The sequence below is a fragment of the Lipotes vexillifer genome, unplaced genomic scaffold, assembly GCF_000442215.2.
Source record: "Lipotes vexillifer unplaced genomic scaffold, Lipotes_vexillifer_v1.1 scaffold788, whole genome shotgun sequence".
NCBI lineage: Eukaryota > Metazoa > Chordata > Mammalia > Artiodactyla > Lipotidae > Lipotes > Lipotes vexillifer.
The window spans coordinates 2,858,523-2,873,603 of record NW_006791862.1 but is presented as its reverse complement, the minus strand read 5'-3'; the positions used below and the strand labels follow the sequence as shown (position 1 = coordinate 2,873,603).

The following is a 15,081-nucleotide window of genomic DNA, read 5'->3' as shown; positions in this document are numbered from 1 at the left end:
TTTGCACTATTGTAAGCAGTCATTTTTGTGACTGTTTTGGGAAAGTCTTGACCACACATGTACTTGTGCATTAAATTTAATACCACTTTTGATTGTTTCAGTGCCTTTTCAAACAGAAGCATTTATTTTAAGCAGTTTCTATGAGAAAGGAAACAGATACTTAACCCTCTTGGGACTAAGCAGTGGTTTGATTTGATCTAAGTTGCATAATAAGAGGGTGATTGGATCTAATGTACTTTTATTACTACTGATACTCTTACTGCTAACTCTTGCAACTTTGGAGATGATGATAATAATTGTTTAGTAGCAGCAGCATTTATTAGGTAAATAACATAGTGGCGCCTCATATGTCTAAATAGGCATTTTTACAGTATCATTTATTTTTCTCATTATTAATATTACACAATAATAATAATGAGTAGTCTAACTGCTGTAAGCAAAAGATTAGAAACAAGACCTAGATTTAGTCAGAGGGTTTCCCGATCCTTTTGAGCGTCCTTAACCCTTCTTGAAAGAAGACAAATGCACCCTCTTGTGGGTATCGTCAGTACTGCTTGGGTTGGGTGACATAGCTGTGTGACTTTGGGAACATTAATAAACATCTTTCAGCCTGTTTCTTCATGGTAGAATGGAGGCAATATTGCTTACCTTGTAGGAATGTCAGGGTGAAATGAGGAAATGCACATAAAGTGTACATTTAGGTACTCAAGTTGGGCAACTTTAATTTTACTCATCTATAGCAATGATTCTCAGCTGGGTTGGAGGAGAGGACATGTTCTCCTATAGAAGCCCATCAGAATTTCTTTTTTTTTAAATCTTTTAAAATTTTTATTTATTTATGTTTTGGCTGCGCCGCTTGGCATGCGGGAGCCTAGTTCCCCAACCAGGGATCAAACCCGTGCCCCCTGCAGTGGAAGTGCGGCATCCTAGCTACTGGACCGCCAGGGAATTACCAAGCCTATCAGAATTTCTGAGTGAGGCCTTTTTCAAACCGTATATGATCTCCCTGAAATGAACATTCTTTTCGCTTCTCTTTTTCTCCTCGCCACTCAACTCTTGAACTACTGCTATGTCAAACTAATTTTCCTGATGGGAGACTTTTATGCTGGCATAGGGTGGAAGAAAGCTTGAGAACTTTTGACAAAAGTAGTGGCTTCCAGCTTCCTGTGTTATCAATTCACTTGGCGATCTTTAAGCAGATTCCCTGGCTAAACTACTGAACAGAAGTTCTTAAGCTGTAGTATGCATGCATAAGAAGGGCAGATGCCTTTGGCTTGCTGTAAATGAAAGGGAGAAGAGAGAGGGGAAAGAAGAGAGAGAAGATTTTGATGTTTAAGAGTAAAGAATCCAATTGACTTCTTTTAAATTTTCAAGGGTTGCATTCTGCTTTACTTCGTCTCCTTGCAACTAACTACCCACATTTATGCATTGTGGATGATTGGATCTGTGAAGAAGAAATCACAGGGACTGATGCCCTGTTAAGACGAATGCTCCTGACTAGTAATGCCAAAAACCACTCTCCTAAACAACTTCAAGAAGGTATAATAAATTGGTATGCCTTTTACCCCTTTAGTAGTACACAGAGGTGTTAGGCCTGTGGAAATCTTAAAATCACGCAGAATTTTCCTGGAGATATAACAGGGTTTTGGTGAATATATTTAAAGTAATTCTCTATGAGTTTAAGGATTTTTTACCATTTTTTTCTGACATGCTTGCATCTGTTTCCTCATAGGTTCTACGTTATATCACTAAACGGGTCATGTGGTTTTAGGAAAGTCCTAAAACTGGTCAGAAATAAGTGCTGTGGAATAGAACAATGTATCTGCTGTTAATGGATAATAAGCTAGATCAGCACTTTAAAATAGAAATATGATGTGAGCCACACATACAATTTAAAACTTTCTATATATTGCCACATTAAAAAAGGCAAATTTAAATAATTATTTTGTATGACCCAGTATATCTAATATGTTATGATTTCATCATATAATCAATATAAAAAGACTGTTAGATATTTTATTGTTTTTTAATACTAAGTCTATGTATTTTATACTTACAGCACATCTCATTTTGGACTAGCTGCATTTCAAGTGCTCAGTAGCCAGAAGTGGTTAGTGACTATTCTATTGAAGGAGCACGGTTCTAGCTGTTTTTTTACTAACAGCTGCTTACAGCCCATAAAGGGCTACCCGAAGGAAGGTGTCAAGAAGTTTGAATTTTTCAAATGAATGTTAATTCCAAGAGCAATAGTTCGGTATATTTTCATGTTTCAGTCAATTTTTTAAATCAGTGTGAATTGTTGTCTTTGGGTCACTCTCACTAATGTGATTTTTAAAATGAGGTATTCTTTTTTTTCTTTATGAAATAACTGCACCTTAACATGAATTTTTCTTAAGGGCCTAATTTTAAGTATACTCACAACTGTGACTAGAATGGAAAGTTTTCCTTTTTTTAAAGCAATATTGCTTTCTTGATTTGTTTCGCCTGTAGTTTGATAGAGCAATATTACTTCCTATTTGGTAAGCTGTATAGTATTTAGATTATGACTGTAAAGTTTTCCTTTTAGCATTTTCAGCTGTCCCAGTAAGTCACACACAAGTGATGCAGATTCTAGAACACTTGACTCTACTCTCTGCCAGTGAACTTATACCATATGCAGAAGTATTAACATCCAATATGAATCAGCTGTTGAATTCAGGGGTTCCGAGGCGAATTCTTCAAACGGTCAATAAACTATGGATGGTTCTTAATACTGTGATGCCTAGAAGGTAATTTCAGTGTATTGTTACATGTAATAGGTAAGTGTATAGCAGTGATTGTATACAATAACTTAAACTTAAATGTTGAAAAAAATTGTTAAAAAACACCTTTTTGACAATATAAATCCTTTCTGAAGACCACTAATTAAAAGAGTTGTTATAACTTTAAGGAAAAGAATAAACTCTATCTTAAGAAACAGAGAGAAACCTTCAAGTGTTTCCAGCTTGGGAAAGATCTTTAAAAGGGAGTTCTCATGTAGAGTCATTTGTGGCTAATTGTGATTTAGATTACCATTGTGTCTTGCATCATTGCAGTGGCTCCAAATTTTGCTGTACATTAAAATCACCTGGAGAGCTTTTAAAACTCCTGATCCCCAAGTTGTAACCCATGCCAATTAAATCAGAGTGGAACGCTGGATTCAGTGTTTTGTCTTTAGTCAAATGGGTCTCTGCTGTTCCGTAGATAGCATCAAAAACACTTGGTCTGCTCTAGAAACAAATACTGGGCTAGACTTATCTGAGATTCTGATTCAGTAGGTCTGGGAATATTTATACTTTTTAAGTTTGATTTTTACTTATATCAAATTAATAAATGCACGTAAGTTAAATAGTGTATAAGGTCAGCCCCCACCTTCCCATTTTAGACTATTGATCCTCAGAGACAATTATTCTTAGCTCCTTTATCTTTTAATTCTGGCATTTATGTCCCACCATGTATCTCAGTCATAATGCTTATATTTACTATGATTTCCTGACTTGCCAATTTAGAACTTATCTTTTGACTTCCTACAAAATCCTTCATACAAGATGGAGGTTTAGCACGCTTACTAGCTTCCCCTGTGAGTCCTTCTTCTTGCATATATTCTCCCTTCCTCCATTTCTCCCAGCACAGTTATATCAGAATTTTTGGTTAAAGAAATATTCAGTGTGCATATTATTATGACTACATAAGTGTTATTTATGTTGATATATATGATATCCTTTGATTACAATTTCTTTCTTAAACAACTGCCCTCCTTCATACCCCACATACAAACCCTGAGTTGTTTGCCTCTTTAACATTTGTTCAGGTTTTTTGTTTTTTTTTGTATCAATAACCAATTCACTCTCAAACTCTATTATTGAGTGGAAATTTACATGTGTTAGTTGTTAACACATCAGGTAACATATTAGTAACATTTTTCCTTGGAAACCTTCCTTTCAGATCTTTCCACCCTTATGTTTCAATCTGGGACATTCACAGTAGCCATCTGGAATTGCTTTGTCTCTTGGTTTGAGTCCATGTTTTTGTCTTTCTTGATTTAGTTCCTTATTTAAGTAAGTGGAACTAAGGCTGGAGTTGCTTCCTGGGAATGGTGTTTGGAAATTTTTTTTTTTTTTTGAGGCTTTCATATGTGAAAAGGTTTTTATTCTTCCCCTCACATGTGATTGATATTAGGCTAGGTGTAGAATTCTAGCTTATTTTTCCTCTTAGAAATTTGAAAGCTTTATTCTATTGAAGTAATTAGAGCTTTCCTGATTGCTTTTGAGTAATTAATCTTATACCAATTCCCAATCCTTTGTATGTGACCATTGTTTTTTCTCTTAAAGGTTTTAGGTTCTTTTTCATTGTTTCTGAAATTTCATGATGATACATTTTGGTTTGGGTCTTTTTTAATTCATGGTGCTGGGCACTTGGTTGGCCTTTTTTTTCGTCGGGCGACTAATGCTGATGTCTTCACTTCTAAGACAGTTTCTTGTGTTTTTTTTTTTTCTTCAGTAATTTCTTTCCCTCTGTTTTCTGGAATTTTTTGCAATTTGGATTTTAAACCTCTTGAACTTACTCTGATTTTCTCCTTCTTTCTCCTCTATTTTTAAATTTCTCTTTTATGTACATTTTCTGGATATTTCCTCTATGTTATCTTCTGATCTTTCCTTTGAATTTAAAATATTTCTGTTATAGTCTTAATTTCTAAGAGCTCTTTCTTATCTGAGAATCTATAAATGCCTCCTATTCTTGTTTCATATATGAAATATTCTATCCTTTAAGGAAATTAATTATAGGTTTAAGAATTTTTTTTTCTTCTCATCTCTATATTCTCTGTTTCTTTGGCATTCCTTTCTTTCTGTTTGTATATTTTAATCTTTTTCAAAGTAGAAACTTTCTTTAAATGTCTGATGATTGTTGGCTATCCACTCATTTAAGAGTGGGCAAGCTCTGTGTGTGAGGTGGGATTGGTGGACTCCTGGTCTTCACTGTAAGAGGTCAGATACCCTACATATTGCCATATTCTTCAGTAATTCTGATGTGTAGTCAGGTTAGTAACCACTTTTATAGTCTATTGATGTTTAGTCTCAAAGTGGCATCTCATATTTAGATTCTGTGATGATAAATGTAGAACAATAATTTATGGGGCCAGTTACAGTTTCAAAGTGCTTTGGTGGGTATCATTTCATTTACAGGTATTATATTCATATTTTACAGAGGAGGAAACAATTCAGAGAGGTTCCATGACTTACACAGAGTCATATAGCAAGTATGGTATAACTGAGGTTTTAATTCAAATTCTGATTTTATATGCCATGATTATTCCCTTACAACTGTGAAGATTTTTGAAACTACTTTTGTTTATTGTTTTATCTTCATTTGTTTTAGAAACATAATAATAGGTTAGATTTCTATAGTTTTTAATTTTTCCAAGTTCATTTACACCTGTTCTCTAATTTTTTCCTGACTATATCTTTCTAAGATAAAAGGAACTGGATGGTGGCTGCAGGTTTCAATTATGATATAGCTGTTTCTGAACATATGATTATTTTCTCATCAGGCTGTGGGTAATGACAGTTAATGCACTTCAACCGTCAGTAAAGTTTGTACGACAGCAAAAGTATACTCAGAATGATCTGATGATAGATCCTCTCATTGTGCTAAGATGTGATCAGAGGGTGTACAGGTATGTGTCATTTGAGTTCGTTTTTACTATAGAGCTATACGTTGGAGAGTCAAAGGAAATTGAAGAAATTCAGTTTAAACTTATTTCTTCGTATTCTTGCAGGTAACTTGGCAGTATGACCTGTGAGGTTTTTCGGGTTTTTTTGGTTGTCTATATTCATGAACTTCAGTTTAATATGTGATTAATAAACCTAGCCTTAACAAAATGTCATCCTTGGTTTTGGCAGCCCTCAATAGTGGCTGTTCTTTCTCTCAGAGTCAAGATAGTGAAAAATGATACCATTTCTCATAGCATTGTTGAAAAAACCTTTTAAAAAACCGGTTTATTATGAATCATTACATGCATTAAAATTGTGATCCTTTTGGAATCCTTAATTGTGATATTAGCTTTATTGATTCCACATTTGTCTATACTTCCTTGCTAATTGCTTAACTTAATCAGTTGCTTTGAAGTAGCTTCACCTCAAGAGGTGGGATTAATTAATTCACATCATTAATATTTGAATTTCTAGTTGCTAAGCTAAATAGTAACAAAGATATACAAGTTGAGGGGTCTGCCTTTAAAGTGATTATCACTTGTATTGGGAAATAAGATAAATACCTGAAAAGTTAAATAATATGGTCATATGCAGATGAATGGTACAGTAAATGAATGGTGTTAAAAGTTTCAGGAGGAAGTGAGACTTTGAGTAGTATTTTGAAGTATAGAAATAGGGTTTAGATGAACAGATACTGTAATGATGGGGCGTAAGAGGTCAAAGAAGGTATTGTGAGAAAAAGAATAGTGTGAGCAAAAGTGTAAAAGCAGGGCTTCCCTGGTGGTGCAGTGGTTGAGAGTCCGTCTGCCAATGCAGGGGACACAGGTTCGTGTCCCGGTCCGCGAGGATCCCGCATGCCGCGGAGCGGCTGGACCCGTGAGCCATGGCCGCTGAGCCTGCGCGTCCGGAGCCTGTGCTCCGCAACGGGAGAGGCCACAACAGTGAGAGGCCCGCGTACCGCAAAAATTAAAAAAAAAAGTGTAAAAGCAAGAGTGAAAAAAGCTTGAGTGGAAGCCTTAGTTTTTGAGAACACACTTTAGAGTTGGAATGTTAGGTTAAGGTCAGGCTATGGAGGGCCTTGAATGTTAGGCTGAAGAGGTCATTTAGGTGGTAAGTTACGAAGAGAAGGTTCATACTAGATAGTTCAGAGGGGAAAGAAACTGGAGTAAAGAAGGCTAACTAGGATACAGTTATATACTCATCTGTCTTTAATCCTGGGGATGAAATTCTTGAAGTGGCAAAATCTGCAGAATCAGCCAAATATAGTTTGGTGAGATCAAGGTCTCAGAGGGAAGAGGAATCAGAAGAATAAACAGTATAAATGACATTAAGTATCTATTTAATAAAAAGAAAACAACAGTAAATAACATTTCTAGAGAAAAGCCATTTCTAAAACAATTTATCAGTGTTAAAAATCCACTTAAGTAGGTAACCTTTCACCTAAATCACCCGCAGTTGTTCAGGAGGCTGTTAAATTATGCTATCATAATGTATGAAATGTTTTTGTAGCCTTAGACCTTTCACTTAACAACTTGTGAACCTTTTCTCATGTTAATAGATCTTCTTATGTTAATTGGCTACGTAGCATTCCACATAGATATGCTATGCTTAATTCAGTTCCCTATTGTTGGATATTTTATTTCCATTTTTTGTTATTATTGATAGTGCTGTGGTAACTATTATGTACTGAGTATTTCCTTAGAAATGATTATTAAAAATGGAATTATTGAGGCAAAAGGAACATGCTCATTTTTAAGTCCTTTGATTCATGTTTTCATTCTGCCACTCAGAATGGCTGAACCTGTTGACATTCTTATAGTGACGTTTGATATTGTACACTTTCCTACACAGTTTTATATAATTTTTCCAATTTGATAAGTGAAAAATCGATTCCCACTTTAATTTATATTTTTCTTAGATTGAATATTTTAATATACTTATTGGTTATTGGTATTTCTTCTTTCCATTTAGCCTAGTTTTCTATTAGAATGCTTACCTTTTTTGATTTAAAGAGCTCTTTATGTATAAAGGATATCAGCTTTTTGTATATAGAGTGCAGTTTTTTCTTTTATTGTTCTATTGTTTTGCCTTTAATTTTGTTCATTTTTTAAAATTTGATTTTTTCTAAGTGATCATTTAGGTGGTTTTTAAAAATGTCAAACAATATGAAAAGATATGACATTTTTGATTTGCTTTGAACTAACCAGTGGTGATGGTGGGAAAGTGGATGGTGGGGTACGGCTGAAATAAGACTAGCAATGTGTCAATAGCTGTTGCTGCTGGGTGATGAGTTCTTAGAGGTTCATTATAATATTCCCTTTTATATGTGTGTGTGAAAGTTTTTATTATATACATTAATAAGTGCACAAACAAGAAGATTAACAAGGAAAAGGTGTACAGCGAAAAGTCTTGTTCTCTCATATCTACCCTGCTGCCATTTTTAAAGCAAAGTTCCTCTTTGAACTGTTGACCAATCCCAGTTCCATCTCCAGAGGAAACTTTATTGTCATAATGGTGTGTATGTAGCTTCACTTTCTATGTATTTATAAATTTATAAACAAATATTACTTTTTTGTTTCGGGTGGTGTTAAAAAACGTAAGTGGTTTTTGGTAGGCTCTATTTTGTTCTTTTTTTTAAAAAACTTACCATTCTGAACATGTTTTCCATATTAGTATGCATAGTTCCATCTCATTGTTTTAACTGCTACATAGTATTCCGTATATACAGGCCTCTACAAACTCTGATCCAGAATGTCTGGTGGAGTTTAGGATTTTTTTTTTTTAAATAAATACTCCAGGTGATTCTTATCTTCAGTTTGGGGAATATTGCCATGGTTTATTTAACCACTGACATTTTTTTTCCACTATTAATACATGCATGTTTACTGTAGAAAATTTGAACATTTCAGAAAAAGTACTGACATTTCCAGTGTTTCACAGTTAAAACCAAAGCTGTACTGCCTGTTTATGCGCACATACTCAGTCTGTGATAGGCTGGGAAGTGGCATTGTCAGGTTTTTCTAAGGGCTTGGCTTTTAATATTTTAGTGGTTACTGATTTATCTTTTTTGGTTTCCTTTTTACATTTAATTCTTATATCTATTATCTCATTTAAATTTAATTTATAACAGTTTTTGCGGAATGAATAACTATTCATTTTTTGTTTTGTTTTGTTTTGTTTTGACTGTACTGTGGGGCATGCAGGATCTTAGTTCCCTGACCAGGGATCGAAACCCATGCCCCCTGCATTGGGAGAGTGGCGTCTTAACCACTGGACCACCAGGGAAGTCCCTAGACTATTTGTCTTTGAGGAGAGCTGCCTTGCAGGCTCATACCTAAGAGATTTAATGGTAGTGCCATTTTTTTTGTAAAAAGGAATGCCTTTTTTCTAGCGTATGTATTATATTTGATTTTAGTTGATAAGATGAAATAGATAATACTATTCATACAGTCTTGAAATATAGAGAATTATATATATATTAAGCTTTCATTTTTGAGAATGAATATTTTGGTGGGAAAAGTGTTAACTTTTCTACTCTTTTAATGTTTTCAGGTACTGTTCAGGTTTTTCTAATTATTCAAATTGATTGACCATGTTCTGACTAATTTATAAATTTATATTTTTTCTCACATATTTTTCTTCTTTCTGTGTTTAGATGTCCCCCACTGATGGATATTACTCTACATATGTTGAATGGATATCTTCTGGCATCCAAAGCCTACCTTAGTGCTCATCTGAAGGAAACAGCAGAGCAAGATAGGCTTTCTCAGAATAATACAATAGGTTTAGTTGGACAGACTGATGGCCCAGAAGTTACCAGAGAGGAGTTGAAAAATGCATTACTGGCTGCTCAGGTAATAAAGTAAAATTTAGTCAAAAAGGCCAAGGGCTTTCCTGTTAATATAATCATTTAAATAGATGGCCTTCTATATACAATGGTGACATATTATACATTCCTTTTATTACAGAAGGTATATTATAATGGTGTTACCTTTGCTTCTGAATTATTAAAATCAGGAATAATCTTCATGGCTTTATTTAATAGCCATTTTAGTGAGATTTATATTTTAACAAAATATAAGACTTTTGTTTCTTAAAATCAAATGGTGGAAAAAAATCAAATGGTGGAGACAGACAAGAAATGTGTGTGTGTGTGTGTAAAATAAAATGCCAGGCAGTGATAAATACTATAACAACACAAGTAGTTAAAGTTTATATTTAGAAAAATTTTATAACAATATAGAATTTACTGCAGCCTTAGGTAGTAATTTTGGACTAATGCAGGACATGCGAGATGATTGAATGTTAAGCAGTTTGAGGTCTTCAAAGTAGAAATGTTTTCTTAGTTTGAAATATATTTTCTGAAATCTTTTAATTGGCAATAAGGGGAATTAGAGTAATAATATAGGTCCACAATCCCTTATCTGTAATACAGAAATCCAAAAAGCTATGAAAACTGAGGCATTTTTTTTGGTAATTCAGTTGGCAGAAAAACCTGACCTGATGTGACCTCGTTTGTGTTAAAACTTGACCTGAATTGATGTGAAGCTATTTATGGCCTTTATCCCACTTAATGTGAATGTTGGTATGTTTTGTTGCAGAAATATTAATGCATTTGATTACAATATACTGCCTTAGTCTCTGCTGGAGGTGTTATATAATATTACAGAAAAAAAAAATCTGAGTTCTAAAATAAATCTGACCCTCAGAGTTTCAGATAAGGGATTGAGAATGGTAATAGCTACCATTTATATAATGCTTATTATATGGTGGGTGCTCTTCTGAGTTTTTTATGTATATTAACTCATTTACTCTTTACAACCAACCTATGAGGTATGGAGTATTATCTCCATTTTTACGGATTAGGAAAACGAGATCCAGAGAGGTTAAGTGACTTGCTCAAGGTTATACATTTAGTAAGTGGGGAAGCTGGGATTCAAGCTTGGGGAGGCTGGCTCCAGAGTCTATAAAAAAACAAACAAACATAAAACAGAAACAACCCAAAACCTGTCAAGAATGATTATAAAGTTTACTTTATAAATTATCATAATGTAAGGCTAACCTTAGTTTATAATTAAGTTATTAAACAGGTAGATGGAGTAATTGTTTTCTTCTATCCCAGGCAGTGGCAGTCTTTCAGAGATGCATGTTATGTATTCATTTTCTTTTTCCTTCTTCCTGCTAGATGCAAGTGATTATAGCTCTCCTTTATAGGCAGGGGCATTAAGTAGATCACCCCTCAAGAAACTACTTTTCTATGAAATGGCACTCAAGCTTGTAGACTGAGCAATAATGAGTTGTACAGTTGGAATGGATGGTAAGGCAGAATCTTTACAGAGCCTTAAAGAGCCTATCTTCAAATTAAGAGGAATAAACGCTTTGGGGAGTGACTTTTAGGCATTAATTATTAACCACCATCTTCAGAGGTGAGAAAAAGAGGGGAATACAAGATAGGATCCTGGGAGAAGTAGGAATTTAAGAGGAAGGAAAGGAGATTCCAGTAGAAGTCATTTTTTCCCCTAGGGCCTGTTTTGGATGACACAATAAGAATACTGTTGTAGTAGATGTTCTTAAACTCGAGTTCATGTATCTGCCTTAGAGGTGTGTGACCACTCTGAAATTATGCCATATGTTGCTTTGTTTACATATGTTAATTTTTATGCTGAGAGGGTATACAGTTTTCTTCAGATTCTTAAAAGGGTTCATGGCCCTGAAAAAGATGAGAACCACTGGCCTATAGATTGTTCACTTTTTCTCTTAGAAGTACCTCTTTGCTTTTTGTTTTTAAAGAAACAGTTATTTTTATCACATGTGTTCATGTGAAAACAAAATCAAATTTGGTTTTCAAACAGACTTCTCAGAAACTTCTTAAATTCACTGTGTTTTATTTGCTTGTAGGATAGTGCAGCTGTCCAGATTCTCTTGGAGATTTGCTTACCTACTGAAGATGAGAAGGCAAAGCGTGTCAATCCAGACAGCTTGCTAAGGAATGTTCAAAGCGTTATTACTTCCAGCACTCCAACTAAGGGAATGGAGGAAGGAGAAGACAATTTGCTCTGTAACCTTCGAGAAGTTCAGTGCCTTATCTGTTGTCTCTTGCACCAAATGTACATTGCGGATCCCAACATTGCTAAGCTTGTTCACTTTCAGGTCTGGTTTCGAAGAATGATTCTTTATGGTTGAACTTTATTTTGGGGGTAGTTTTGAAGTACTAAATTAATAGGAATCATTTAGAAACTGGAGGTCACGCAAATGATAATGGTCCTTTGCAATATGGAGAAAAATCCAGATTTTTAAAATTTGATTTCAGCCTAATAAAGTGTTCATATAATTTATTTGTATTTTAGTGCATCAGAGAGGTGAAATGCCAGGAAACATGTAGGGCATTGTAGCCTTCTGAGCAACTGTTACATAAAGGAAGTGAAACCTTCCTTTATGTTTTAATCTGTATTTGACTTGCAGCTATTTTATTTCTAACTTTTCCCCCCTTTCTTGTTGAGATAGGGTTATCCATGTGAACTTTTGCCTCTGACAGTCGCAGGTATTCCATCTATGCACATCTGTCTGGATTTCATACCTGAGCTTATTGCACAGCCAGAACTTGAAAAACAGGTAATGAGCATTTTGGAACTTTAGGAGAATTTTGATCTCCCTCTAATCTTCTAGTTGTATAAAACATTTTACAGTTTTTAACACTTAAAGACCTTCTTCAGAAACATGTAATATTTGGATTTTGTGTTACAGATATTTGCTATCCAGTTGCTTTCTCACTTGTGTATCCAGTATGCATTACCAAAGTCACTCAGTGTGGCTCGCTTAGCTGTCAATGTCATGGGAACTCTGCTAACAGGTGTGTAGCCAACCAACATCAATAACAAAAATTTCTAACATAAAGTAGTACATATTTTTTCTGAATTTAGTGACACCATGTTTTCTGTGTCACTAATAGTTATGCCATCTTTTGAATTATTCTTTTTGAAAAATTTCCTATGACAAATGGGATGTATAGTGTAGAGATGAGTAGATAGGCAAATTGTATCTTTCATTTTTGTGAATGACTGTATATAGATTTATAGTAAATATACTAAGCATTCCACATTTTACAAATGGAAATCAAGTCTACCTTCTGAATATAATTATGTCAATAGAAAACAAGTTACAATCTATTACAAATGCTTAGAATTCCAGAAAAAATAATCATCTGTATAAATGAGATAAATATATAAGTTGTTTCCTTAAGTTCTAAAACATACCCTAACATTTTAACCACCTTCTAGGTTGTTAAGTAAAATGGTATGAAAATAAACTAAAAGTTATGAACTATAATTCAACCTTTAAAAGTTATGGCTTAGTCAATGTCATATTCTTTCTCAGTGCTCCCATAATAATCTATTCATTTATCTTTCCATCGTATTCACTTCATGTTATAATTATTTGCAGTGGTTAAGATCTTACACTGCCTGAGTTCTGTCCCAACTCCACTGCTAACTGGAGTTGAAGAAGCTTCTTAATCTCTCTAAGGTTTATTTAAGAGTTTCCTCATATATTAAATAGGTATCATAGAAATACTTTTTTCATTCATAAGATTGTGATAATTAAATGAAACAATGCATGCACTGCACCTATCACAGTGTTTGGACATAAGCATTTATGTGTTGGATGACGGCTGACTACTAGATTATGAGCTCCCTGAAGGCAGGGGCTGGCCGTGTCTTAGAAAACTTAGTATCCTCAGCACAGAGCATGGTGCTTAGTATATTGTATAGGTCATGTATGTTGAATTTGTATCTGTAAAATGAAAAATTCTGTTTTCTTTCTTTCTAACAGTTTTAACACAGGCTAAGCGATATGCTTTTTTCATGCCAACTCTGCCAAGTTTGGTCTCTTTTTGTCGAGCATTTCCTCCACTGTATGAGGATATTATGTCTTTGTTGATCCAAATAGGGCAAGTCTGTGCCTCTGATGTTGCCACTCAGACAAGAGACATCGATCCGATTATTACACGTAAGTAGTAACTTATTTTCAAGAATTGTTTTAATATCTCAAACAGAAAGGCCCAAATCCTTTCCAGATTTCTTGCCTTATTTATTTTTCCTTATGTTTTTAGGCCTTCAACAAATAAAGGAGAAACCAAGTGGATGGTCTGGAATCTGTAAAGATCCATCTTACAAAAATGGACCTAGGGACACTGGAAGCATGGATCCTGATGTACAGCTCTGTCATTGTATTGAAAGCACAATAATTGAAATAATAAACATGAGTGTTAGTGGAATTTAAAAAAAAACAAAAACAAAAAAAACTTAAAACAAAAAAATGAAGCTGTTTTGCTGCATATACCCAACATGAATTTGCATCTTATAACAACTAAACTGAATGGGAACGGTAACATCTTGGAATCACTGAAACGATTCAATTCAACATGAATACAATTTAGAGCTCTCTTGAGAATTATGCTTGCTTGTATTTGATTGGCAGTTCTTTGGATCTACCTTGCTGGTATGTTTTTTGTAGCAGCTGAGCTTTTTCTGTTGGGAGCACATTTAAGAAACTCATTACTGGAAAGTGAATATGGCCTTGTATTAAGCTTTTGAAGTGAAGAAAAACTGCCATGCCTTTGATTTAATTTCTTATAAAAATAAGTCTGTGGGTAGCCCTAGTATTTACCTGTCAGCTAGTAACAGAGTATATTGATGCAATGATGAGAGGGAGAAAAAGGGAAAGGAGAATTCAGGAAAAATTAGGAGTTTAGATACCCAAAACAGAAACCTCTAAAACTTGCAATGCAAGTAAGAGTAATGCAAGATGGAATTCCTTTTCTCAAGAAATAGTATTGAGAAGGCTTTAAAAAAGGCAAATAGCTTTTTGTGAATGATTTTCATGGAATGACAGATGAGGATTTTAAGATTTTACATATTTGTTTCAATTTTTACTAATATATGAAGCCATATGTTTAGAGATACTTGAATAATTTGGAATTTTAAGATACTGGTTTAAAAGTGTTTACAGAAACATCTTTGTGCAGAGAAGAACCTGAAAGGATGTCTCATTTAGTGTTTTTAAAGTTTATTTTTATAATGGTCAGAGGGGGGAAATACATTGGTATCTAATTAAAGTTTAGAGCAATAAAACCCCCTGGATTGAAGAGTTCTTGGTTTGTCATCAGGATTATAATTCACATCATAATTCTAGATTTTGAAGTACAAAAATATATACAGTGTTTGGACCACAGGAAAAATTAAAAAGGGGAAAATACTGTGTTGTGGAAGGATTTTGCAGTCCTCTTTTAGGAATGTCCATTGATTAGGTAGATGCATTCAGATAACCCATAATCCTCATTTTTTTTTTTTTTTTT

The 15,081-nt window shown here is 34.2% G+C and overlaps 1 protein-coding gene across 1 annotated transcript in view; it reads left to right on the top strand.

The window, feature by feature from the left end:
• The window catches only part of INTS2 (integrator complex subunit 2), a 52,649-nt gene extending 37,589 nt beyond the window's left edge, over nt 1-15,060 (top strand). The window contains exons 17-25 of the mRNA XM_007464908.1: nt 1,375-1,539; nt 2,567-2,768; nt 5,567-5,692; nt 9,385-9,583; nt 11,628-11,879; nt 12,234-12,341; nt 12,474-12,579; nt 13,557-13,733; nt 13,837-15,060. Of these exons, the coding sequence (XP_007464970.1) occupies nt 1,375-1,539; nt 2,567-2,768; nt 5,567-5,692; nt 9,385-9,583; nt 11,628-11,879; nt 12,234-12,341; nt 12,474-12,579; nt 13,557-13,733; nt 13,837-14,006 (1,505 nt within the window). The 3' untranslated portion in view covers nt 14,007-15,060. The remainder of the gene's footprint in view (nt 1-1,374; nt 1,540-2,566; nt 2,769-5,566; nt 5,693-9,384; nt 9,584-11,627; nt 11,880-12,233; nt 12,342-12,473; nt 12,580-13,556; nt 13,734-13,836) is intronic.
• The last annotated feature ends 21 nt before the right edge of the window (nt 15,061-15,081 follow it).